Source organism: Chiloscyllium punctatum, chromosome 20 (assembly GCF_047496795.1).
Source record: "Chiloscyllium punctatum isolate Juve2018m chromosome 20, sChiPun1.3, whole genome shotgun sequence".
NCBI classification, from domain to species: domain Eukaryota; kingdom Metazoa; phylum Chordata; class Chondrichthyes; order Orectolobiformes; family Hemiscylliidae; genus Chiloscyllium; species Chiloscyllium punctatum.
In genome coordinates this window covers 17230169-17257717 of record NC_092758.1, presented here as the reverse complement: position 1 = coordinate 17257717, position 27549 = coordinate 17230169, and the positions used below count along the sequence as shown (strand labels likewise).

The window sequence follows — 27549 nt, the reverse complement described above, 5'->3', positions numbered from 1 at the left end:
CCCTTCGGCCCAACAAGTCCACACCGCCCCGCCAAAGCGTAACCCACCCATACCCCTACATCTACCCCTTACCTAACACTACGGGCAATTTAGCATGGCCAATTCACCTGACCTGCACATCTTTGGACTGTGGGAGGAAACCGGAGCACCCGGAGGAAACCCACGCAGACACGGGGAGAACGTGCAAACTCCACACAGTCAGTCGCCTGAGGTGGGAAGTGAACCAGGGTCTCTGGCGCTGTGAGGCAGCAGTGCTAACCACTGTGCCACTGTGCCGCCCACACTATGTTCCATCTCCAATTTGCTGTTGCATTATAGACTATCACACTGCAAATGCATGTATACATTCATTCTTTCGAGATGCAGTGAGGGTTTCTAAACTCTATCACTCCTTAAAGTAGTGAGTCCAGCAACCACTGGGTAAAACAATTGCTCCTCCTCTCCAATCATTTTACAATTTACTTTAAATTGGCGGGTGACCACTTTGGCAAAGGAAATTGCCAAAGTGGTCTATTTAGGCCAGTCTAAAACCAGTCTATTTAGGCTCTCCATATTTTTGTACACCTCAGCTATGTTTCCCTTCAGTCTCCTCCTCCAAAGGGAGCAGCTCCAGCCTATCCAATTTTTTTTCTCATCTCTAAAAAACCAAATTTACTCTCTCCCTTCTCTGGGCAAACTCATTCTGTGTGCAGTGTGGTGACCAGAACTCCACACGATATTCTAGCTACAGCCTAACCAGTCTTTGATACATCTTGACATTTCTATGTTTATATTCTATGCCTCAATTAATTAAGTATTCAGCATGTCTTCTTAACTACCCTGGCCCTGATATCTTCAGAGATCTGTGGGTATGCATTGAAGCACGCTATACTTCTCAGAACCCAAACTATTGTGTATGTCTTTGCCTTTGTTGTAGTCATCAAATGTATTAAGCCATAGTTTTCTGGATTGAATTGTATTCAATCTTTCACCTTTCTGCTCACCTTGCAGCTTCCTTCTTCATTATCCAGCAGGTAGTTAGCTCTTACATCATCTGCAAACTTCTTAATCATACTCCCCATGTTAAATCATTGTCTAACTCCTTGATGCCTTCCAAAAGAAGCTAAGGAACTTGAGACTGAGCCCTGTGATCTTCCACTGAAAACAGACTCTTTGGCCAATGGGGTAGATCTTAATGTAATTATGTAAAACAGATGATAATAAGTTAGCAGGCCCTCTTTCCAACTCTCTCTTATTGAAGCATAGAATCTCAACATAGGTTCAGGGCATTCAACCCATCAAGTCCACACCAACCCTCCGAAGAACAGCCCACCCAGACCCACTCCCAATACCCTATCTCTGAAACCCCGCATTTCCCATGGCTAATCCATCTAACCTGCACATCCCTGGAGACCATGGAAAATTTGGCATGGCCAGTCCATCTAACCTGCACATCTTTGGACCGTGGGAGGAAACCAGAGCACCCAGAGAAATTTCACATAAATGTGGGGAGAACTTCCAAACCCCACGCAGTTGCTTTCTGAATAATCTATAGGCACCAATGGACATTAAAATGGGTAGAGATATAAGACAGCCAAGTGACTTGCTGTCACCTCTTTTCACTAATACACAAAGGCATACACAAGCTGCACAATCTTCAGCTTTTTAAACATTCCTGGTGAAGGGCCTTTGCCTGAAATTTCAATTTTCCTGATCCTCGGATGCTGCCTGATCTGCTGTGCTTTTCCAGCACCACTCTAATTTTGACTCTAAACTCCAGCATCTGCAGTAGCCACTTTCGCCTAGCATTTTAAACTGTGCCCATTCTCAATGGATAGTGTTTTCACTGCACAGGGTACCACTGACATAAGTATCACAATGTGCAGAGGGTGTTTGATCATCTTTGGTCAAACCTATCCCTGAACATTGCCACTGCTTTCAACAATGTGTTTATCCAGCTCTTTTTTTGAATGTAATAATGTGCGTTCACTGTTTTTGCTCAGAGGTCCTTCTGTTCATTCACTTCTCTAGCATATTAGCTGTTTTTGCTTGTTATGTTCTCACACCTTCCCATTCTTTGCTCATCATTTGGATAAAATAGCTTAATTCCACTTGCATTTCCAAAACTGAAATAGTCTTCCTTTAACAGAAATGAAAATGTTTGAGAGAGCTAAGCTCAAGCATTGTCCTTTCTGAATGTTCTTCAACACTGAAATCTTATTACACAGCTTAGAGCAGGCAGGACCTGAACCTGGGTCTCCTGCCTCAGAGGTAGGGGTACTACCACTGTGCCACAAGCAATCAATCTGGGCATGATAATGATAGGTTATCATTGTTTCTATGTTATAAGAATACAATCTAACAATTGAGTGCTTTGATTGCAATCCCATGTTGACAGGATGCTGTAATTAATTGGTCAGAAGATTAAATCAAATTATTTTCTTTGCTTCCAAAAAACTTTTATTGTTTGAGTGAGAAAAGTTCTCATTATCATATCAGTTGTATTGCATTCATCCACATTAAAGTGCAAACCATCTTGACCTTGCTCTTGTATGAATCCATGAACATTGTCAAACTCCATTATTAAAAATCACACAATACCAGGGTTCTAATCCAACAGGTTTATTTGGAAGTACCAGATTTTGGAGTGATTAGCTTTCATCAGGTAGCTGTGGATCAGGATCATAAGACACAGAATTTAAAGCAAAAGATTACAGTGTCACTGTGTTTCTGTGTCTTATGATCTTGCTCCACAGCTACCTGATGAAGGTGCAGTGCTCTGAAAACTAGTACTTCCAAATAAACCTGTTGGACTATAACTTGATATTGTATGATGTTTAACTTAGTCACCCCAGTCCAACACCAGTATCTCCAAATCATAACCTTCATTATAGCAGCAGCTTACATTTTGGGGACTGCTCAGTCCTTTGAGTATAGGAGTTATGAAGGCATGTTGAGGTCGTACAGGGCATTAGTGAGGCCTCTTCTGGAAAACTGTGTCAGGTCTGGTCACACAGTTATAGGACGAATAATATTAAGCTGAAGAGAATTACCAGGATGTTGCTGGGCGTGGAAGATTTGAGTTATAAAGAAATGCTGGATAGGCTGGGACTTTCTTCACTGGAGAATAAGAGGTTGAGAGGTTACCCAACAGAATAATGAGAGGTATAGACATGGTTTATAGTAGTTGTCTTTTCCCAAAGATGGGGAATTTAAAGACTAAGGGGCATGTTTTTAAGGTGAGAGGAGAGAGATTTAAAAAGACATGAGGAACAAATTTTTTACACAAAGGGTGGTTCAGGTGTGGAATGAACTTCCTGAGGAAGTGGTGGATATGGGTACAACTACAACATTCAAAAGACATTTGGGTAAGTACATGAATAGAAAAGGTTTGGAGGGATATGGGTCAGCAGCAGGCAGGTGGGACTAGTTTAGTTTAACATTATGTTCGGCACAGACTGGTTAGACTGAAGGACCTGGTTCTGTGCTAGGAGAAAATGAGGACTGCAGATGTTGGATATCAGAGCTGAAAGATTTGTTGCTGGAAAAGCGCAGCAGGTCAGGCAGCATCCAAGGAGCAGGAGAATCGACAATTCGGGCATAAGCCCTTCATCAGGTAGCTGTGGAGCAAGATCATAAGACACAGAAACACAGTGACACTGTAATCTTTTGCTTTAAATTCTGTGTCTTATGATCCTGATCCACAGCTACCTGATGAAGGGATTCTCCTGCTCCTTGGATGCTGCCTGACCTGCTGCATTTTTCCAGCAATACATTTTTCAGCTCTGGTTCTCTGCTGTCTGACTCCATTTCTTTATCAGTCTGTCTATCCATAACTTGCAGGGTTCACAAATTAGTTTGAAAAAACACATGTTGCATGATAGTTAGCCACTAGATGTCAGATTTGTTACAAGAAAATGGCTGTCAAATTCCGTTCAGATATTACATAACCATCACATATTTTGTGCTCAAATTTTACAGTCAGTTGGGAATGAACTATGCTTGTCCACAGTTTTCCAATGAGGTTTTGTACTAGAACTTATTTGTGGTAAAATTTCATTTCAGTATCCTCTACAGGGGCCTGAGAAGGTGTGAACAGAGCAAGTTAATGCATATGCCCAAAACCAAAAATATTGAAGAGTTCTAACTGAGCAGCACAGAGTCTGAATATTTTCTCATTGAGTTCGATTAAATTAGACATGAAAAAGTACCATAAACTAACTTGGTGATTTTTTAACCTGTGGGAAGCAAATGTTCAAACTTTTCTTTACATTAAGGCTTTTTTTTATCCCTTTTGGATTATGTTTAACATAATTATGTTTAACAGTCAGTGTTTTATCAGTGGAGAAAAATCATTAGAAAGTAAGAACAGGCATTTTTTATTGATGGAAGAATTCAAGTTCAGAAGCAGGAATGTTTTGCTGCAATTTTACAAAGCCTTGGTGAGACCATACCTGGAGTATTGTGTGCAGTTTTGGTCTCCTTATTCTGAGAAAGAGTGTGCAGAGAAGTGGCTTTGGAGGGAGTGCAGCAAAGGTTTACCAGACTGATTTCTGGGCTGGTGGGAATGGGGTATGAGGACAAGTTGAAAAGGTTGGGATTACATTCACGGGAGTTCAAAGGAATGAGGAGGGAATCTCACAGAAACAGTAAAATCCTATCAGTACAGAGTAGATACAGCAAAGATGCTTCCAACGGTGAGGGAGTGCAGAACCAGGATCACAGGCTAAGGGTACGAGGTTTGTAGTTTAGGACTGAGATGAAGAGAAATTTCTTTATCCCAGTGAAGCTTGTTGATTCACCATCACACAATGCAGTCGGGGCCAAAACATTATATGATTTCAAGAAGAATGGCCAAATGGATCAAAGGATATGGGGGAAATGCAGGAACAGGCCATTGAGTTTGATGATCAGCCATGGTCATAATGAATGGTGAAGCTGGCTCAAAGGGCTGAATGAGGTAAAAACAATGACTGCAGATGCTGGAAACCAGATTCTGGTTTAGTGGTGCTGGAAGAGCACAGCAGTTCAGGCAGCATCCAAGGAGCCTCAAAGGGCTGAATGGCCTACTCCTGCTCCTATTTTCTATGTTTCTCTGGATGTGAGGCCCACACTTTCCCTTTATAAGACTTTTGCTTTGACATCCAGGACACAACATCCTGATTTACTGGCATCCCATCCATAACCTTCAACATTTACTCCCTTCACCACTGATGCATTGTGGCAGTAATGTGTGCCATCTACAAAATTCACTGCAGTATCTTACCCCAGATTCCTTTGATAATACCTTCCCAATCCACAATCTCTACCATTTGGATAAATACTTGAAGGGAAAATATTATTGAGCTCTGGGAAAGGTGAGGTGGAACTTGGACAGCTCTACCAAAAACTAGCATTGATATGATGGGCCTAATGGCCTTTTTCTATGCTGCATAATTCTATGATTCTATAATAATAATAAATAATACCAGTAACATTCAGCAGTACAGCATAAGTCACCAGCAACAACCGATAGCAACTAGTCACCAATGTGTAAACGTTTGCAACTCAAATGCATCCTGTTAGCTTTCATTTGTCTGACCATGATCCATGAAACACTTTGACATAATCAGACATGATGCAAAAAGGACTCAATAACTCAGAAATATGTTCAACATTCAAAATTTTGGTGACTTTGTTCCCAATTTCTTGAAATCAAGTCCCTAATGTTTGCCTATGCTTATCAGCTCCACAGTGCCACAGGTATTTATCTTTACAATTATTTCTTAATAATTCAATATATTATATCAATTATTATTTTAAAAATTCAAAAGTTTATTGACTGAATATATTCTTCACTGATTCATAGAATTATTGAATGGTCTAACATAGAGCAAGACCAAATTTTTTGGTTCTTTCAAAGAATGATCTAATTAGTCGTACTCTGTCTGTGTCTTTTCAATTCTTTGCTTCACCCCCAGCATGGTGGATCAGTGGTTAGCACTGCTGCCTCACAGTGCCAGCGATCTGGGTTTGATTCCAACTTCAGCTTGCACATTCTCCCTGTGTCTGTGTGGGTTTCCTCCCATAGTCCAAAATTGTGCAGGTTAGGCGAATTGGTGATGTTAAATTGCGCACAGAGTTAGTCAAGGGTAAATGTAGGAGAATGGGTCTTGCTGGGTTACTCTTTGCAGGGTCAGTGTAGACTTATTGGGCCAAATGGCCTGCTTCCATACTGTAGGGGATCTAATCTATTTATTCAATTCTCTTTTCAAGACTAATAATGAACATATAGCCACCACACTTCACAAGATTACTAGTGACCACATATCCATCACTCTATTCGGCAGCGTATTCCAATGCTCAACCACTGATTGATTTGAAAAATTATTTTCCTCATATCACTTCAGGTTGTTTAGTCAAATGTTTTAAACCTCTTCCTTCTGCTTATTACTCCTACAGATTAATAGCTGCAGATGCTGCCAAATGTGTTAAGTCAGAGAGTCATAGAGATGTACAGCCGACCAGATATCCCAACCCAATCTAGTCCCACCTGCCAGCACCCAGCCCATATCCCTACAAACCCTTCCTATTCATATACCCATCCAAATACCTCTTAAATGTTGCAATTTCTTTCCAATAATTGTTTTCCAGCAACTGCAGTTATAGAGTCATACAGTCATAGAGATGTATAGCATGGAAACAGACCCTTCAGTCCAACCTGTCCAGGCCGACCAGTTATCCCAACCCAATCTAGTCCCACCTGCCAGCGCCCGGCCCATATCCCTCCAAACCCTTCCTATTCATATACCCATCCAAATGCCTCTTAAATGTTGCAATTGTACCAGCCTCCGCCACATCCTCTGGCAGCTCATTCCATACATGTACCACCCTCTGCGTGAAAAAGTTGCCCCTTAGGTCTCTTTTATATCTTTCCCCTCTCACCCTAAACCTATGCCCTCTAGTTCTGAACTCCCCGACCCCAGGGAAAAGACTTTTTCTATTTATCTAATCCACGTCCCTCATAATTTTGTAAACCTCTACAGGGTCGCCTCTCAGTCTCCGACACTCCAGGGAAAACAGCCCCAGCCTGTTCAGCCTCTCCCTGTAGCTCAGATCCTCCAACCCTGGCAACATCCTTGTAAATCATTTCTGAACCCTTTCAAGCTTCACAAAATCTTTCCAATAGGAAGGAGACCAGAATTGCATGCAATATTCCAACAGTGGCCTAACCAATGTCCTGTACAGCCGCAACGTGACCTCCCAATTCCTGTACTCAATACTCTGACCAATAAAGGAAAGCATACCAAACACCTTCTTCACTATCTTATCCACGTGCAAATCCACTTTCAAGGAGCTATGAACCTGCACTCCAAGGTCTCTTTGTTCAGCAACACTCCCTAGGACCTTACCATAAAGCGTATAAGTCCTGCTAAGATTTGCTTTCCCAAAATGCAGCACCTTGCATTTATCTGAATTAAACTCCATCTGCCACTTCTCAGCCCATTGGCCCACCTGGTCCAGATCCTGTTGTAATCTGAAGTAACCCTCTTCACTGTCCACTACACCTCCAATTTTGGTGTCATCTGCAAACTTACTAACTGTACCTCTTATGCTCGCATCCAAATCATTTCCCACGATGATGCTCCCACGAGACATAATTTCCCACGCACAAAGCCATGTTGACTATCCTGAATCAGTCCATGCCTTTCCAAATACATGTACATCCTGTCCCTCAAGATTCCCTCCAACAACTTGCCCACCACCGAGGTCAGGCTCACTGGTCTGTAGTTCCCTGGTTTGTCTTTATCGCCCTTCTTAAACAGTGGCACCACATTTACCAGCCTCCAGTCTTCCGGCACCTCACCTGTGACTATCGTTGATACAAATATCTCAGCAAGAGGCCCAGCAATCACTTCTCTAGCTTCCCACAGAGTTCTCGGGTACACCTGATTAGGTCCTGGGGATTTATCCATCTTTAATCGTTTCAAGTCATCCAGCACTTCCTCCTCTATAATCTGGACATTTTGCAAGATGTCACCATCTATTTCCCCACAGTCTATATCTTCCATATCCTTTTCCACAGTAAAAACTGTTGCAAAATATTCATTTAGTATCTCCCCTATTTTCTGTGGCTCCACACAAAGGCCGCCTTGCTGATCTTTGAGGACTGAAAATGTGTTGCTGGAAAAGCACAGCAGGTCAGGCAGCATCTATTCTCTCCCTAGTTACCCTTTTGTCCTTAATATATTTGTAAAACCCCTTTGGATTCTCCTTAATTCTATTTGCCAAAGCTACCTCATGTTTTTCCCTCCTGATTTCCCTCTTAAGTATATTCCTACTTTCTTTATACTCTTCTAAGGATTCACTCAATCTATCCTGTCTATACCTGACATATGCTTTCTTCTTTTTCTTAACCAAACCCTCAATTTTTTTAGTCATCCAGCATTCCCTATATCTACCAGCCTTCCCTTTCACCCTGACAGGAATATACTTTCTCTGGATTCTTGTTATCTCATTTCTGAAGGCTTCCCATTTTCCAGCTCTTGTTGTTTGTTTTTCATATTTTCTCAGGCTTTGTAGGTTGAGAAACCAAAAGGTACTCAGAAGCTTATTGCTATATTATTAAGTTCCTCTATCAATTTAAGAAAATAATGTTTGTTAAAGACGTTTATTTCCTATTTGCATCCAAATTTACTTGTCATTACGTTCTATTCATATCTTTTAACATTTTTGGCTGCTGTGTTCTGAAGTGTCAAGTTAATGAAATGTGCTATTGGTTTCAAGACTAGTCATTGAGTCTCATGAAGAAAGTTTCACTTACCCCAGTTTGGTGTTGAATATTTCCTGTAATTATTAGTCACAAAGTGACTTAAGAAATTATTAGCCTGGCTGTTATTATGGTGAATTTTGGAGAGGCTGAATATACCAAGAACTTATAAATTTCTGACCCCGTCAATTTTGATCTGGAAATTTTAATGGCTGACTGAATGCAGTCAATTAACAAAGAATATGAGCAAGTTCAGAGAAAAAACATTTCATGGTCACATGCTGATAATACCATCCTATAATTTCAAGATTAAAAATGATTAAGTCTCATAAATACTATTAAATCATTTTCACTGATGCTTGTCAAAAAAAGTGTTTTCAGATGATACATATGTTCCTTTTTTAAACTTGTCTTGTCACCTCAAACTTGTAAATGTATAAAGCATTTATTATTTAACAAATGTTACCAATTTTGGGAGATCTCCTACCACCTATGTGAAATATTCATTAACTACATCCGACATTATTATGCTTAGTTTTGTGCCAATTCTAAATATATTTGCATGATGCATTGACTCATACCATGTACTGGTCTGAGAAGATTCAAAACGATTAGTAAGAACTGAAGTTGTGCTCAGAGCTAACTTCTTTCCCTTCCATATCCATGACAAAACCAATAAATGTTTCTTCTCAAAAAATAACATTTTGTGATGCAGCACATTTGAAACAAAATGTATGATAAGTGCAGGCTATATAACTCTACTTCAGAAAGTCAGGTGTGAAGGATAAAACTGGAGCCAATCTTTATATACTTATATTTATTTCAGTTACACATTACAAGCAAACATCTCCTAACAAAACAACCACAGTGTTGGTCTGCATGTGTTTATAAGGGCCCAATTATTTCCCACCATTTGCATATATGTACAAATATTCATAATTAACATGATTGGGAAGAGTCATTACCTTTGAACATATTGTTCCTAAAGCTCCCATCACTGGGATTTTTTTTTTGTTGACATGTACGTTAAGAATTTAAGGCAACAGGAAATAAGAATATGAATGGGCCATATGACCCATTAAGTCTTGTTTATCATACAATATAGTTCATGGCTGAATTCTAACATCAGTTCACTTTTGCACCATATTCAGATATCTCTTGATAACCTTTGTGCCACTAAATCTAGAGATCTCAAATTTAACTGTATGCATCTGGGCATAGAATTTCATTATTGTATGATTGAAAAACATTACTCCTCATCACATATCTAAATAGACTAAAATTCTCTCCTGTTTTTGAAACTATGCCTCACACTTCTATACTCTGCAGCCAGGAGAAACAACCTCTCAACATCCACCTTGTCAAGCCTACTAATCATTGTATACATTTTCATGGGACCATCTTTCATTCTTCTACATTCCAGGCTTTATAGACCCAGTCTAGTTGATATCCCCTAAAAGAACAACCACTTCACCCTATTACTCAATCTAACAAATCTTCATTATATCTCTTCTAAAGCAATTAGAGATATCCTTAAACAAAGATATCAAAAATGTATGCAGCACTTTTGCTCTGATCTCACCAAAGCTCGATAGAGGTTTTGCAATATCTCTTACTTTTATGCTGAAGCACACCCCTTTAATAAAGGTCATAAGATATCACACGTCTTTTAAATTGATAACTGTACCATATGTTAACTTGCTGACATTTATGTCCAAGAATCAAAAACAAATCAATATAAAAAGTAACACTTACAAATGTCTCACCTTTTTAAAAGCTTATGCCTTTTCATGCTTACTATCAAAGTGGATATTTCATGTTCCTGTACATTATACACCATTCCCCTAGCCTCGGTCCTTTTGCAGTTTCTCTGTTCCTTGGCCCAGATTACTTTCTCACCAAACTTTGTATTATCAGAAAACTTGGGAATATTGCACATGCTTTCCCCTAAATAAATCATTGATATAGATTATAAATAGTGATGCCCAAGCATCGATTCTCCTGATATTCCACTAGTTACACCTGCCACTCCAAAAAATAACCCAATTATCCTTCTGTCTGTTTGTTGCCCATTAAACAATCATGAAGCCATATTTATTCATTTCCCCAATTACACTGGCATTAATTCCTTCTAATATCCTTTTATGTGTTGCCTTTTTGAATGCTTTCTGAAAATTTAAATATACAGCAGCCACCCTTGCTCACTATTTTTCAATCTGCTAGTTATGCCATTGAAGATTTCTAATATATTTGTCAAACAAAATTTCCATTTCATAAAACTATGAGAATACATTGGGAATGATCTTAACAAGGTTACTATGGGATTTTCACCCCTCAGTGAAAGGAACTCTCACCCTCAAGAACTACCAGCCAATCTGCTTTGCTAGTAGCTCAGTATGCCCAGCAGTGTCATAGCTAAACAGTGCTCACTGTTGGGACTATCTGCACCCCTGGGAACATCCACAGTGTCCAGGCTCAAGTTCCTGGTTGGGAGAGATTGTGGATCCTAGTGGAGGGGGTAGGCTTGGTGGGAGAAGAGGAGTGCGGGGTGGATTGTATGGTGGAGGCCAAGACATTTTGGAGGCTGAAGATGAGTCACGAAATGGCGATGGGAGATTCCCCCAACAGAGCAATGGAACACTCCAGAGGAGGTACCCTCCCTTCCTTTGCACCTTTGAGCCTAGTGTTTTGAAGTAGGGTGCTGATCTCCTGTGTTCTAATGACCCCAGCCATCAGGGATGTGGAAGCAGGCTCCTAAACTGGCTATTAATTATCCACTTAAGGACTTCAATGGATGAAAGAGCGAGCGGATTAGTTGATGTCCTACCTGCCCACATGTCCTATTTGGTGTGGCTCTTCTTGCAAACGTGCCAGGTAGAAAGCCAAGCAATGCCCCTGGACTCCTCTCTCCCTCTAACTCAAACAACTGTCACAGCCTCTTCTCTCCTAAAACATGGACAGATTGCTACCTTGGCCAAACAGCAAGTGATACTGGGTATATTGGCCAAGTAAAATGCTGAATTCACAAAACTTACATACCAGACACAGTGCAAACACGACAACCAGGCTGTAATGACAACAGCATAATGTAAAAGGCAACAGTTATCCTGGACAGACATAGCCCCAACAACGCATCCAGGAGATAGTGAGGACTGCAGATGCTGGAGAGTCAGAGTTGATAAAATGTGGTGCTGAAAAGGCACAGCAGGTCAGGCAGCATCTGTGGAGCAAGAGACGACATTTCGGGCATAACCCTTCTTCAGTCCTGTAACGTCGTCTCTCTCGTTCTCAGATGCTGCCTGACCTGCTGTGTCTTTTCCAGCACCACTCTTTATCACCCTGAACAACTTATCCACCAAACAAAGCAGGGTCCAAACAGAACAGCACTGGGTCCTGCTACACAAAGAAACAAACAGTAGCAAACCATCCAAATGATTGATACTGTTTCATCTATTAAGTGCATCTCCCTGAATGGCCAGAACTATAGAGAGTTCCAGAAAACCATTGAAAAAGTATAAATATAGGGTTGGCCCATGAACTGCTCTCTTAAGTCTTCTGGAGGTCTTCCAAGGAGACCACCATGGCAAGAGGCAAAGACCAGGTGACCATCCAGAGAGAGAGAGATAGAGAGAAGCTTCACAGTACTAGAGACAGAGCCAAAGAGAGAGAGAGAGCAACTGCATAAATCTACAAGAGACTTGTGAAGTATTGTTAGCTTGGCATGCCAAATTTTATTGCTTTATAGTAAAATCTATCGTTATTTATTTCCTAATAAAGTCGGGAGTGTTTTGCACTGCTACTGGCTTGTGTTCATAGTGATCTAATTGCTTTAGTATTGTGGGACATCTGGGCAAATTTGTTCGTAACATTCTAGTTGTAGCTGATTTAAAGAGGAGCTAGAAAACACAATATATTTCCATCTTCAGTAACGTGTATGGTATAACTTCAGTATGGAAGTGTATATTTTGATAAGTTGCACTGTGTAGAAAATAAGTTCTTAAATTTTGCTTCAAATGAATTCTGTGGGCTGCTGGCATATGGCTTTGACAAGCATGACTTATTTGAAATAATATTTAAACAACCTTGTGGAACAATGTTGGGTGTTGAACCAGGTCATAGTTTTAAGACTATCATAATTATAATATAATTAGAGCCAATTATAAAGATCCCAAAAGACAGAAACAGTTGAAGGCTTGCAAACAAAGTTGTATCACCATCATCGTATCTTCAGGGACTCCAAAGAAACTCATTTCCTGGATGAAATCACTGTCGAAATTCAGGAATTGTATGTCTTTTTGCAGGTAGACTTTGTTCATCTTCCTTAAACTTCGTACAAAAGCATACTTGGCTGCTGTGCTACTGGCCTCCCAGCTACAGACAGTCTGAAAGTGCAGGTCAAGATAAGGATTATCCTGCAGAAGAGAAAGCCAACAATATGCTTGTTAAACATAAATGTTCAATATTTCGTTTTCCCATCCTTTGTCCAGATGATAATGACACTTAAATGGCAATTAATGTGAGATAAACTAATCACGACATGTAAACATAAGTCAAAAAGCATGAGTGTAAGTGAATCCTCCCTCAGTCCTCAAATCAGATTTAAAAGTCACCTCTAATTTCCATTTTGGGTGGCATTCAATTCTGAATGACATCTCCAGCTTTGCTCCCATTTCTCCTGTTTACAGCTACACACAGACTCTCACTACGTGGCAGCAGACCAGATTAAGAGAACCATACCAGGGGTTATCCACGGTGAAGAAGGTTAAACTGTTTGTCACACTCATTGATGTTTCTCATTCCAGATTAAGATGTCAAAAGGAAAACAAAAGAGAAGTTTTTACATCAGTAGTTACATATTGTTTCTGATGAGACCCCCACTTGTCATGGTGGAACATCTGTTGGACGTTTCACTATAAATTGGATCAATGGGAGTCATTTTAATATTGGCAACCTTGAATGTGTTGGATATCATTCTTCAATACTAATCAATAATGGTGAGTGAATTTGATGTTCAATACCTCCCCCCTTTTACTCCACTGCCCAAAAATAAAATTGCTCAAAATTTATCAACTGTAACAGAAAATAATTTTCGGTCTGTATTGGAATTTCAGATAGCCCCATTGATGGATGTAATGTCCTGCTTAGTGCACCTTGGATAGATCATGCTAGGCACTTCTAACAATGGATAATACTTACTTTGTCTCTCATAGCTCACAGTGAACTGTGATCTAAGCCACCAACTTATCAAGATTACTTTTATCTAGAACCCCGCCTTCTTGGTTGATCCAGTATCCTCAACCACTGAGGAAAAGTGCAGCAATGTCATGAGAATAATGTCACTCCAAATTTTTACCAAGCAGCGGCACAGTGGCTCAGTGGTCAGCACTGCTGCCGGGGTTCGATTCCAGCCTCGGCTGATTGCCAAGATGGTGTTTGCCTGTTCTCCCCGTGTCTGCATGGGTCCCCTCTGGATGCTCAAGTTTACTCCCACAGTCCAAACATGTGCAAATTGGGTGGGTTAGCCATACTAAATTGCCCATAATGCCCAATGATGTGCAAACTAGGTGGATTAGCTATGGGAAGTGCAGGGTTATAGGAAAGGGATGCTCTTCAGAGGATCAGTGTAGACTTGATGGGCCAAGTTGCCTTCTTCCATAAAGTAGGGATTCTATAAGTAACATTTGTCTGAACAGAAACATATGTCATTATTTACTTCCCCATCACTGGATCAATATAGCTTGTACTCCCCATATAACATCATTATGAGTGCACCATAAGCACAAAGCCTTCAGCGATTAAAAATAATGAACATTAAATGGGGTCTTACAAGAATCACCCACTTCTCAAAAGATTGTAGGTGCCTCTTTAGTGTGTAAAGGATCAATGAATGGCACCTCTTACTATTTCAGTATTAAAATGGTATTCAGTATGCAGTATTAAAAATTAATTCAGTATTATAATAAGCCATATTTTTCTCTTCAAATAATAATTTGGGGAACAGAAGGAGCGACAGTTGTCACTGTGGTAGAAAAAGCCAGTGGACTAGGTTTTCATAAGTAAAACGTGGCAGGTGTTGGAATCATAAAATAAGGAAATAAAATTCTGGTGCAAACAATAATAGGTGCAAACAATGTCTGTGGAAATAGCAATAAAGTTAGAGTTTTAGTTCTTTAGCCTTTCATCAGCTCTAACTGTGTTCATGGTTCATCATGCTTGGAATACACCTACTGCCCAAAAACAAAATAACAGCGTAAAGATCACATCTTTTAATTTCCTTTATTTGTTAATTACTTCTTTAAACCAAGGAGACATTGCAAAGAGAATGCTGCAGTTTTAAAAGTCATGGTTACTGGAGCACGTTGCCAGTTGTGTAAAATGTTGCACTTTTCCTGAAACACTGAGAGAAGAAGTAAGCACCACAGAGCACCAGTCCATTGTTAACAATGTTTTGATTGGCTCCTGGCAAAGTGAACAAGGCTTGCATGGGGCTGAGAACTACTGACTCTGTAAAGATAATACTTCATAAAATGTCCCTCTGTAATTAACAGTAAAATACTGCACAGTATTTGAATGAAACACTGAAAATGCGAGAGAAATTTAACAGGTCGGACTGCATCTCGAGTGAAGAAGAGCCTTGGGATTCAACATTAACTCTGTTGCTCTCTCTTTGCAGTTACTGGTAGACCTGATGACATTTTGCAGTATTTTCTGTTTTTATTTCAATTTTTTTTCTGTGTGTTCTCTTTCCTGTGGAACCAAAGCATCTCCAGTATCAGCTCCTTGACACTCCTGTCTCAGAAATCCCCTGTTGAAGATGAAAAAGGTTGCCTTCAAAGAAAGAGAAAGGTCAAATTCTCAACCAGCAAATGAAAGGCAGAATCAATGTGTGAACAATATCATCTCATCAGCAAAGAACTGGAAAGGAATTGAAATGAAGAGAAAGAAAACATATCATTGAATTCTGTGGTCCAAACCAGTGTTATTGAATTGTGACCTTTTTCTTCCCTTTTCATCCTTCGTATCCACGTGTTATCTTTGTGTGTCTGTCGATATGTGAAAGGGGAGGTGTTTTAAAATGATACAGTATAAATTCTAGAGTTATAAATTAGCAATTCACACTTCCTAACTGCCATTGGTTAAAGATAATTTATGCACTATAAAATTATTTTCTTGTTAATTGCAGAAATGTTTACTTTTCATCCAAGTTTGTCAGGCAAAGTGGATGATTTGGCAAAGTATTTTTATATTTGTGATGACTCTAGTAATAGTAGGACATGATGTTTAGCAGGTTACCCCCTGTGAGGTGTAGCAACAGATTCGGCTATTAGGATTATTTATGAGAAACCTGTGCAGCTTTTCACAACTTCATAAAGCAATCTAAATTAAGAAGAAAATTTTCAGTAATAGAAAGCAAATTCACTGCCAGCCAAAGTACAATGGTGACAGTGAATTCTGGAAGTACAGCTCAGGAACACTACAACTCAGAAACAGGGAGGATGGGTTGGTGCAGAAAGAAACTCCCACTTTTGTTGTGGAGCAAAGCTCCAGTTTCATGCGTGCCTGGGATTTCATTCTTGGAAGCAGGTTGCATGTCCAGGAATATGCACCACAAATCAGCATCCAGGATTATAAGGTGATTGGTTATTTCCTGTTGATGCTGTTTCTGGAAGTGATTGGAATTGTCCAATTTCAAGATGACTCATGGGGCAAGTGCTCTGTTGCCTCTTACCCTGTCTTCCCCATTCACTACCCAAAGAATTTCTCCTGGAATTTCAAACCAATATTTTTTCATCAACCAATAAAAGTGAATCTCTGCTCCTTAATCTCATTATCTTTTATTGTGGGATCTTGTTGTGCAAAAAACAAATTCCATGTTTCTCTACACTATAAAAGTTTCAACACTTGAAAATGTTATGAAACACTTTGGAACATCCCAAATGGTGTCAAGTAAAGGTAAGCTCTTTGTCCTCAAAAGGACTATAAAAATGCACACACTGGAAACAGTTGAGACAAAAAGACAAGGTTTCAACCCAGTCGAGCTTACTCAGAACAAAAATCAACTCTGAACCACTCCAAAGTAGTCAGTTGAAATGACTGGTAGCTGGAGATCATTCTCTCTTCAGTCAAAACCGAATTCTGGTCTGTCCAAAATTCGTTGGCCTGATCTGGATGATTGGAATTCCACAACATTCCAATAATCTGCTTGTTTTTGCAAAGGGTAAAAAGCCAAAGTTGCAAAGCCCAATTATTTTTGAAATGCTTGTCTCAGCTTGCAATGTGTCATCAGTTTTAATGATGCACCAGATTAATGCATTTCTGATAAGTGGAATGGATAAGCATGCAGACTCATGATACAGTATCATTAATGTCACTGTAGTATCTGCCTATCACATCTCCTGTGGTGAAGATTTGATAGTGTGGAAGTTTTCTTAGAAACAGATTTGTCAGCAGTTCAGAAAGAGGGCAGTTAATGGGCAGGATAAATAATAAAAAATAAAACTGCAGAAACTGTAAGTCAGAAATTGAATAAAAAAACAGAAAATACTAGAAGCATTCTGCATGCCAGTGAACATTTGAACAAGGCATATCAAGCCAAGCAAACATGAGGATGTTTTTAATTTAAAATAACCTTAAAACCTCTATGACCTCTTCTGTTGATTTTTAAAAATGGCTACCACAAGTCAGCTGAGGTTTAGCATTTGTGAATTAGTGAAGCTTCTAGAAATTTCTAAAAGTAAAATACACAGGACGTGCCCAGACGTCATTCTGGTGGAATGTTACACATGCTACTGTGTTAAACAGATGCTTTATATTTAATAAATTCTTGGAGGAATTAAGTCATGAAGGATTGAGAAAATATGAATTTATTTCATGTTTTGTGGAAATACCTGACGTAGTTTCTTTAAAATAGACCATTGTAAGTTCACTGTTGAAATGGGAAGGCTGCCAAAAATCACACGATTGGTGATAACTGTCTTGTTTTCTCAGGACCCGGGCTCAGCTGTTTTGAATGGTGACTGAATGCAGAGTCCTTTGATAATTGGACTTTTGATCTCTCTCTTACTTCTCGAAAATAAAATCTCACTTCTTACGTTCAGGGTGAAAACTATATGTTATTCTCAAAGAATGATTGAAGGAACGTCTCATTTCCTGAGCAAACTCTGTCTGAAAGACCCCACAGGCAACTCGGCCTACCGGTTTCCTCCCACAGTCCAAAGATGTGCAGGTCAGGTGAATTGGCCAGGCTAAATTGCCCATAGTGTTACGTTAGGGGTATAGGTGGGTTGCGCTTCGGCGGGTCGGTGTGGACTTGTTGGGCCGAAGGGCCTGTTTCCACACTGTAAAGTAATCTAATCTAATCTAAACTTACTGACTTGCACACAAGCTACAACATCAGATTACTCAGGAGCATTCTATGCTTTATTGGTTGGCCTTCAAGAATAACCTTTTTTTTAAAAAAAAAACATTTATAGTGTGTGGGTATTGTTGACTAGGCCAGCATTTATTGCCCAGAAGTAGTTGCCATTGAGATGTTGCCTTCTTGAACCACTGCAGTCATGTGCTGTAGGTAACCCACAAGGCCTTTATGGAGGGAATTCTAAGAGTTTGACCAGTTACACTGAAGGATATATTCACAAGTAAGGATGGTCAGTGGCTGGATAGGGAACTTGCAGATGGGGTGTTCCTTAGTATCTGCTGTCCCTGTCCTTCAAGATTGAAGTGGGTATAGTTTTGAAATGTATAGCTGTAGATATTACATTAACAACAATGCCAGTGCTGCTCAGAGAACCCAGTGATGCTGGGTTTCCATATAAAGAGCTGGATGCTGATTTTATGTGGTGGTGCAAATTGAATGGAAACAAGACAACAATAGAAATGGAAATAGGAAGAGATGTGAAACAGGCTAATAACTTGCTATCACTGGTTTTGAACTACTTCACCAATTTGGGACCTGCTTCAAAGGTTTCCATTTGAGAGAAATTCTTGAGGTTGGCTTTACTCAGCTTGACAGGACAGAACAATTTACCCAGTCAACAAATTTTCACTGAATTTTTTTGCTTCTTTGTTAAATTGTTGCACAGCTTTTATCCTCAAAGAAGTAAAGTTGACCGGAAAAGCACTTAGCTGAGCTTTAGCTTTTGGTAAAGCTACACATTCTATTCAAAAATTATGCATTGGCAAGAACACAATCATTAAGAATCTACAAACCTTCTTACAGCTGATGACTCTTTGGAATTGCTTCCTCCCTCTAACTGCTACTTAATTGCATCTTTCTACTATGCCATTGATATTTTCTTGCATAAATGGGTTTCGACAGACATCAATAATAAAGTCTAGGGCAGTATCGAACTTTCCAACTAACTTGGAGCAGACATTGTGACTGTGGTCATGTTTTATTACTACTATAAATCATTTTTATAAAACCATTTTGAATAGATTAAAACATAGAGTTGCAGTTATTCACTTACAGTGATAATACAATTACGTACAACATAAAATGAACTCGCTGTCTTCAGTTAGGTTGCCATTAATACGAACAACAAGAGAGGAAGGGCAAGTTTTCTCTGACTTTATTTTGCATATGTTCTTTTTGCAAACAGATCATCATCTAATGCTATCAAAATATCTTTCTATCTCTTCGTCTCTTAGACTTTTGTCTAGCTTTCCCTTGATTGTAACTATGCTGCTTGACTGGTAATGTCAAATTCCTAATTCTAACTATCCTCTGGTTAAAAAAGAAGTTTCTCTTGTTGGATTTATTAAAGACTTTCAGAATTCTGATCTAACCCACAAGTGAATATCTTCTTCAAGTACTGCCTGTAAAACACTTTCATAATCACGAGTATCCCTCATCAGATAGGTCCTCAGAGACTGCCAAAAGAGATAGGCTGAAAAATAAATTTTTGTAAAATGATTTTAAAAATGTAATGTGGGTGTATAGTAGTGGCTCACCACCACCTTCTCCAGAGAGGTGAGGACTGGTCACTATGAGATGGTCAAGCCAACAACATCCATGTCATGTCAAGTATTTCTTTTTGCAAATTAGTGACGCTGGCTAAGGAATAAAACTTGGCCCAGTCACAGGGGATAACTACAGTTATTCCATAAAATTAATGCCCTGGGATGTTTGAACTCCAGCTCTGAGGGCAGATGGGATGTCCTTTTAATGACCATATGAGAAACATAGCTCTTCTATCAGTGCATCACATGCTCAGTACTGCACTGGAATATCTGCTCCAGAATGTTTCTCTGTGAGGGTGGAAAAGATATGCTCATATGTTCATCGAAAAATAACAAAAACTCAGCCTGCCCAAACACAGTGAATTGATTGCACTCAGGTCAGTGCTCACTGTAGTGGTTGTAATGAGGTCAGCCAGGTGGGCATTGTAGAATATGGGTTCCCTGATTGGGTCTGTTAATTTTGTCCAATTAGGGTGCCCTGGCTGACAGATATAAACAGGAGTGCCAAAGGTTCTGAATAAAAACCAAATGAACTGAGGATGCTGTAAATCAGAAACAAAAAGAAAAATTGCTGGGAAAGCTCAGCAGGTCTGGCAGCACCTGTGGAGAGAAATCAGAGTTAACATTTCAGGTCCAGTGACCCTTCCTCAGAACTGTTTGTTAACATTAACTCTGATTTCTGTCCATAGATGCTGCTGATCTTTTCCAGCAATTTCTGTTTTTGTGTCAGAAGTACTATTCACTCTGTGAACTGGCTCTTTGGAAACTGGACCAGTGACATGTGAAAACAAACAGTGACTTGGTGAATTGAATTTAATTGAACTGAATTTATTGTCACGTGTACGGAGGCACAGTGAAAAGCTTTGTCTTGCGAGCAATACAGGCAGATCACAGAGTTAATTAACATTGATAAGTAAATAATAGGTAAACAGCAGCAAAAACAAAAACACCAGTAGAGGCGAATGTGAAGAGTTTGTGAGTCCATTCAGTATTCTAACAAGAGTAGGGTAGAAATAGTTTCAAAACAGGCTGGAGCATGTGCTCAGGCTTCTGCACCTTCTCCCCGATGGTAGAGGTTGTAGAAAAGCATTACCAGGGTGGGATGGATCTTTGAGAATGCTGGCAGCCTTTCCTTGACAGTGGGCCTGGTAGATGGATTTGATAGATGGGAAGTTGGCCTTTGTGATTGCCCAGGCCAAGTTCACCACTCTTTATAACCGTCTCTGATCTTGAATGGTAGTTGCCATACCAAGTAGTAACACATCCAAACAGAATGTGCCTCGATGGCGTCATGCCAAATTTTCTCAGCTACCTGAGGAAAAAGAGACAGTGTTGGGCCTTTGTAACCAGTGCATCCACATGAAGAGTCCAAGAAAGCTTGTTGTTGATGACCACTCCCAAGAGCTTGACACTCTCTACTTGTTCCACCAATGTTCGGGTTAATGTGTAGGGGGGCATGAGTAACATCCCGCCAAAAGTCAATAATGAGTTCCTTGGTTTTGCTGCCATTCACATGCGAGGTTGTTCTCAGTACACCATTCTTCCAGGTCTTCCACCTCCTGTTTGTAGTCTGTTTCATCGCCATTTGAGATTGGACCAACTATGGTGGTGTCATCAGCGAACTTGTAAACAGCATTAGTGTGGTATTTGGTGATGCAGCCATGGGTATACAGTGAGTAAAGTAGGGGACTGAGTACGCATCTCCTGTGTTGAGTGTTAGTGAGGATGAAATATTGTCCCCAATTTTCACTGATTGTGGCCTTGGGTCAGGAAACTGAGGATCCAGTTGCAGAGAGTGGGGCTTAGTCTGAGATCATTAAATTTAGTAATCAGTCTCGAGGGGATAATAGAAGGCTGAACTGTAGTCAATGAGTAGGATTCGTACGTAGCTGTTCTTGGTGTCAAGATGTTCTAGGGAAGAGTGAAGGGCAAGTGATATGGCATCTGAGCTGGATCTGTTGGTCCAATAAGCAAATTGGAGTGGGTCAAGAGTAGTGGGGAGGCTGGAGCTGGTGACGGGATACTGGTCTCTTTGAAATTACTCCATTCACTTTTCTGGGAATCAGTTTCCATTATCCACTCAACTTTAATTCTTGATATTTGCATGAATGCCAAATTAGAACACTGAGCCAAAATCCAAATGGTAAGTTTCAAAAGAAAACCTGACAGGTTAAAAGCAACTCTAAATTTAGGTCTACTGACCTAAGAGCTAATAAGCTGACTGAAAATGCTTAGGGGCATTGGTAGTCATAGAACATAGAACATTTCAGTGCAGTACAGGCCCTTAGGCCCTCAATGTTGCACTGATCTGTGAAACCAATCTAGAGCCCATCAAACCTACACTATTCCATTTACATCCACATGTCTATCCAATGACCATTTAAATACCCTTAAAGTTGGAGGGTCTACTACTGTTGCAGTCAGTGCGTTTCACACCCTTCAACTCTGAGTAAACTTCTAGTCCTAGATTTTGGGTGATATTCTTCAAATCGTTAGAGTTCCACATAGAATCCCCCAAATCAATCAGTTCCAGGGTGAGGAGGGATGAAAGGCCTCAAATTGTTAATTCACCCTTCCACTCAGTTGGCTGCAACAAGGTTAACTTAAAAAGGATTGCTTCCATTGTGGAAACCTTTCTCCCAGGTCCAAGTTAACTTATAGTTTAAAGAGGAGTCAATTTGACTGGGTTTTCTTAAATTATCAGTGTGTTTATTAATTAGTGAACACTAGTAAAATTAGAAATGCAATACACACATGCAGAAATGAGAATATGCATATAAATACGATGGCATTCTGAATTATCATTATAACAGCATGGGCTGTATCCATTATAATGCAGGTACACGGAACATCTATCACCTGAAGAAGGCAAAAGTGTATTGTGAGAGAAATTCAAAAATTGGATCTTATATCTCACCTTCGGACTTTGACGTCTACTGCCAAGAATATTGACTTGGGACTTCATAAAGTCTCCTGTCTCCAAATTAAGACATGTCAAGAGAAATTCTTATTTATTACCAAGACTGGTTCGACAAGGTTTTTTTGAGATAAGCAAATTCTTCTGTTGGGAGTTCACTAACTGGCTTTATTCGACAGGATTGACTTACTATTAATGAAGAGTTGTTCTGCTTTGAAGAGACAATGGGAGTGGAATTGGAAAAGTTTATTACTTTTTAAAAAATCCACTGTGATCCTCATATTTAGTCCAAAACTATAGCAAATAGATTTCATTCTGAGATCACTTCACATCTAAAAATAATGCTGACAATAGTTAAAAGCTAGAAACAGTGAATGTCCAAAGTAAGATTTTAGTCCATTAGGACATATAGGACATTAAATGATTAGGTTTTTTTTCCTCTGGAATTTAGAAAGTTAAAAGCTATTTGATGGAAGTTTTATAAAAATTAAGTGTTTAAGTAGGAGGAAATGATTTCTACTGCCTGAGATATCAAGAAACAGGAAGTGTGTCAAAAACATCAGAGCTAGACCTTCCAGGAGTGAAATTTTTAGCAGAATCTTTTCTACAGACCAACTATCAGGGCAACTAATAGCAAGAGGAAAACCCCCACAGGTGTGGGCAAGTTTTGGTTATGCAATTATATTCTTCCCACTTTATTACATATGAATGCACAGTAAAATGTGAAATTTTATGGGCAAAGGTTTTAAAAGCCCATCAGGACTATCCAGGCTCCTATATTTAGGTGCAGTATTTAACAAGCACCTGCACAGATCACTTTATAGCACCCAGAATCTTCAGTCAATCTCTGCTCATCACCGCTCCTACCTGTGGAGACATCAGAGACAAGGTAAATACTGGTACCAAGGTCTAGTAAGGCCATTCTAGATTAATTCCTGAAGGCCTCCATGGGAAAAGAGAATTTCCTTTCCTGAAGGAAGATGACCTGGACAGAAATTGCTGCAGATGGTTGAAGGGAACCTGGCTCCAGAGCTGTAGGAGGACAAATGATTTGTTGTGCTCCACTAGGTAATGTATCGCTTTCTACACAATGCTTTACATCCCTATGAACCTGAGTTAATATTTTAAGTTGCCACAGCAGAGAACTTTCATACTCAAGATTAATGCTAGACATCTCCATCAGATATATCAATTTCTGTCATTTCACTGTACCAACCAATATAGCACAACTGGCACTACAGTGGTGCTGCCTCTCACAAATCTACTAGGGTCACACTTAAAACATTAAAGGAACTTCAACACTCAGCAGCTCATTTACCATCAGGGCACTCACATTTCATCATAACATGGAGAATATACATAGGAACATAGGAACAGGAGTAGGCCATTCAACCTCTTGAGTGGTTCCATCACTCAATGAGTTCATGGATGATCTCTGGCCTGATTCCATATACCTGCCTTTAGCCCATATCCATCAATTTGCTCAACAAAAATTTATCTATCTCAGATTTAAAATTAACAACTGATGCAGCATCCTTCCCATTGGTGGAACAGAGGTCCAAACATCTATGTAGAAATGCTTCCTAACATCTCTCTTGAACAGTCTGTCTTTAATTCTCAGACTATCCCTCCAAGACAAAAAATCCCCACTTAGCAGAAATTGCTCATCTTTATCCACCCTGGCTTTTCTTGTTAATATCTTGACTACTTCAATCAGATCACCCCTTAACCTTTTAAACTTTGGAAAAAGCAGGCTTAATTTGTGTAATCAGTCCTCATAACTTAACCCCTAAAGTCCAGGTATCATTCTTGTAAATATATGTTACACTTACTCAAAGGCCAATATATCCTTCCTACTCTGTGGTGCACAGATCTTCTCAGTAGTCCAAATGAGGTCCAACCAGGGTTTTGTATACCCAAAACATAATTTCAGTATCCTTGTTCTCCAGTCCTCTAATTACAAAGTCCAGCAATCCATTAGCTTTTTTGATTATTTTTCACACCTGTTTGTGACATTTTAAAAATCTATGCATCTGAATCCCCAAGTCTTTTTTGACATCCATTGTATTTAACTTCATAATATTTACAAAGTACCCTGATCTATCCTTTGTTTTTGTCCAAATGGATCAGCTTACGCTTGATTACATTGAATTCCACCTGCCAAAGTTTTGCCCATTCATTTAGTCTATCAATACTCCTTTGTTATCATCTGCACTGTCTCTGTTATCATCTGCACTGTCTCCAATTCCATCTAATATTATGTTTTCAGCAAATTTAGATATTATGCAAGTCATTAACAAGCAATATGAATAATTGAGGCCTTAGTACAGATTCTTGCGGGACATCACTGGTCACCTCTGCCAATTTGCGTACCTAGTAATTATCCCTAAATTCTCTTGCCTGCAACTTTCTAACCAATTTCATAGCCATACCAATAATTTGCCCTTGATTTTGTGGGCTTCTGTATTAGTTAACAGTCTCTTATAGAGGACTTTATCAAATGTCTCTAGAAGTCTGTATGAACTAGCATCCATTGACATTCCCCTTAGATATTTATTCAAAAAAAAAATCAGATTTGTCAGGAATGACCGACTTGTCATGAATCCATACTGGCTGTACCTGATTACCTGAAAATTGTCAAGGTGTTCAGTCACCTCATCCTTGATTATAGACTCCAACAATTTCCCCACACTGATGTTCGGCTAACTGATCTGTAATTCCTTGGTTTTCCTCTTTCAACCTTCTTAAAAAGTGGAGCGACATGTATAATTTTCCAATCCTGAGGTATGGCTCCTGTATCTCAGGACCTCTGAAAGATAATACTTAGGGCATCTACAATGTGCTCCCCTACTTTCTTTAACACCCCTCAGATATAAGCTGTCAGGCCCCAGACATCTGTTGCTCTTCAATTCTATTCATTTCATCATTACAGATGTTTTAGATACATTATTCAATCCCTGCTTCTGGCTCACTATTAATTTCCTTAGGACTTCTGGAAAGCTATTCTCCTTTTTGACTGTAAACACTGAAGCAAAGTAATTATTCAATATGTCCCCATAGTCATTGACAATGTCCTCACTTTCACCTTTTAATAGGCCAACATTGCTCCTGACTACCCACTTTCCCTTTATGTAGCTACCAACATTTCGTCTTATTGAATTTGATGTCCTTGGCAAGTTTCCTTTTGTAATCCCTTCTCGTAGCTCTTATAAGTTGCTTTGTGACCCTTTGCTTATTTTTGCACATTTCCTATTAAGTAGGATTTGTATTGTTTCTTGCTTTGTCATAACCCTTTCTTTTAGTAGTCTATAGCTTTGTTTTTCTGTGAAGTGGAACTGTTCCCTCTCAGGTGGTTAAACTCAGGTTTTGTATTGTATTAAATGTTTATTTAAAAATCCTCCACTGTTCTTCAGTTGTTTAACCCATTAGCAGATTTTCCCACTTTACTGTGGACAGTCTCAACTCGTTAAAGTCAGCCTTGCCTGAATGTAAAATAGATTCATGTTTTTCGCTTACAAATATTACATTGAGCTTGATCATGTTATGATCAGTATTTGATAAATATTCATACAAAATTAAGTTACCACACATAAAACCATAAGAAATATGAACAAGAGTAGGCCATTTGGCCCCTCAAGCCTGTTCCCCCATTCAATATGTTCTTGGTTAATCTGACGGTCCTCACATCCACTTTCCTGCCCTTTCCCAATAAACTATGATTCCCTGACTGATCAAGAATCTGGGGAAAAATGAGAATGGCAGATGCTGGAGTTCAAAGTCAAAAAGTGTGGTGCTGGAAAAGCACAGCCGGTCAGGCAGCATCCAGGATCAGGAGAATCGACGTTTTGAGCATAAGCACTTTATCAGGAATGAAAAGCTTATGCTTGAAACATTGACTCTCCAGCTCCTCAGTTGCTGCCTGAGCACCACACTTTTTGACTTTGATCAAGAAACTGTCCATCTCGGCCTTAAATACAAACAAAGACTCTGCCCACAATTCTCTCAGACAATAAGCTTGTGGATGTCACCAAAATTGGAGGTGTAGTGGACAGCAAAGATGGTTACCTCAGATTACAATGGGATCTTGATCAGATGGGTCAATGCGTTGAGAAGTGGCAGATGAAGTCTAATTTAGATAAATGTGAAGTGCTGCATTTTGGGAAAGCAAATCTTGGCAGGACTTATACACTTAATGGTAAGGTCCTGGGCAGTGTTGCTGAACAAAGAGACCTTGGAATGTAGGTTCATGGCTCCCCGAAAGTAGAGTCGCAGGTAGACAGGATAGTGAAGAGGCGTTTGGTATGCTTTCCTTTATTGGTCAGAGTATTGAGTATAGGAATTGGGAGGTCATGTTGCTGCTGTACAGGACATGGATTAGGTCACTTTTGGAATATTGTGTGCAAATCTGATCTCCTTCCTATCTGAAGGATGTTGTGAAAGTTGAAAGGGTTCAGAAAAGATTTACAAGGATGTTGCCAGGGTTGGAGAATTTGAGCAATAGGGAGAGGTTGAATAGGCTGGCAATGTTTTCCCTGGAGCGCCGGAGGCTGAGGGGTGACCTCATAGAGGCTTACAAAATCATGAGGGGCACGGATGGGATAAATAGACAAAGTCTTTTCCCTGTGGTCGGGGAGTCCAGAACGAGAGGGTATTAGGTTTAGGGTGAGAGGAGAAAGATATAAAAGACACCTAAGGGGCAATTTTTTCATGCAGAGGGTGGCACGTGTATAGAATAAGCTGCCAGAGGAAGTTGTGGAGACTAGTACAATTGCAACATTTAAAAGGCATCTGAATGGTTATATGAATAGGAAGGGTTTGGAGGGATATGGACTGGTTGCTTGCAGATGGGACTAGATTGGATTGGGATATTTGGTTGGCATGGACGAGTTAGACCGAAGGGCTGTTTCCGTGCTCTACATCCCTATGACTCTAAGAAGTTCCA

The 27549-nt window shown here is 39.7% G+C and overlaps 1 protein-coding gene across 3 annotated transcripts in view; it reads right to left on the bottom strand.

Moving 5' to 3' along the window:
- Positions 1–27549, bottom strand: part of LOC140491939 (exocyst complex component 1-like) — a 42754-nt gene that overhangs the window by 4517 nt on the left and 10688 nt on the right. For 2 of the 3 annotated variants that reach the window (XM_072590424.1, XM_072590425.1), the window contains exon 3: positions 9582–13140. In XM_072590424.1, coding sequence (XP_072446525.1) covers positions 12886–13140 — 255 coding nt within the window. In that variant the 3' untranslated portion in view covers positions 9582–12885. Of the gene's footprint in view, positions 1–9581; positions 13141–27549 lie in introns of those variants that run through there. The other variant, XM_072590426.1, reaches the window with a different exon arrangement.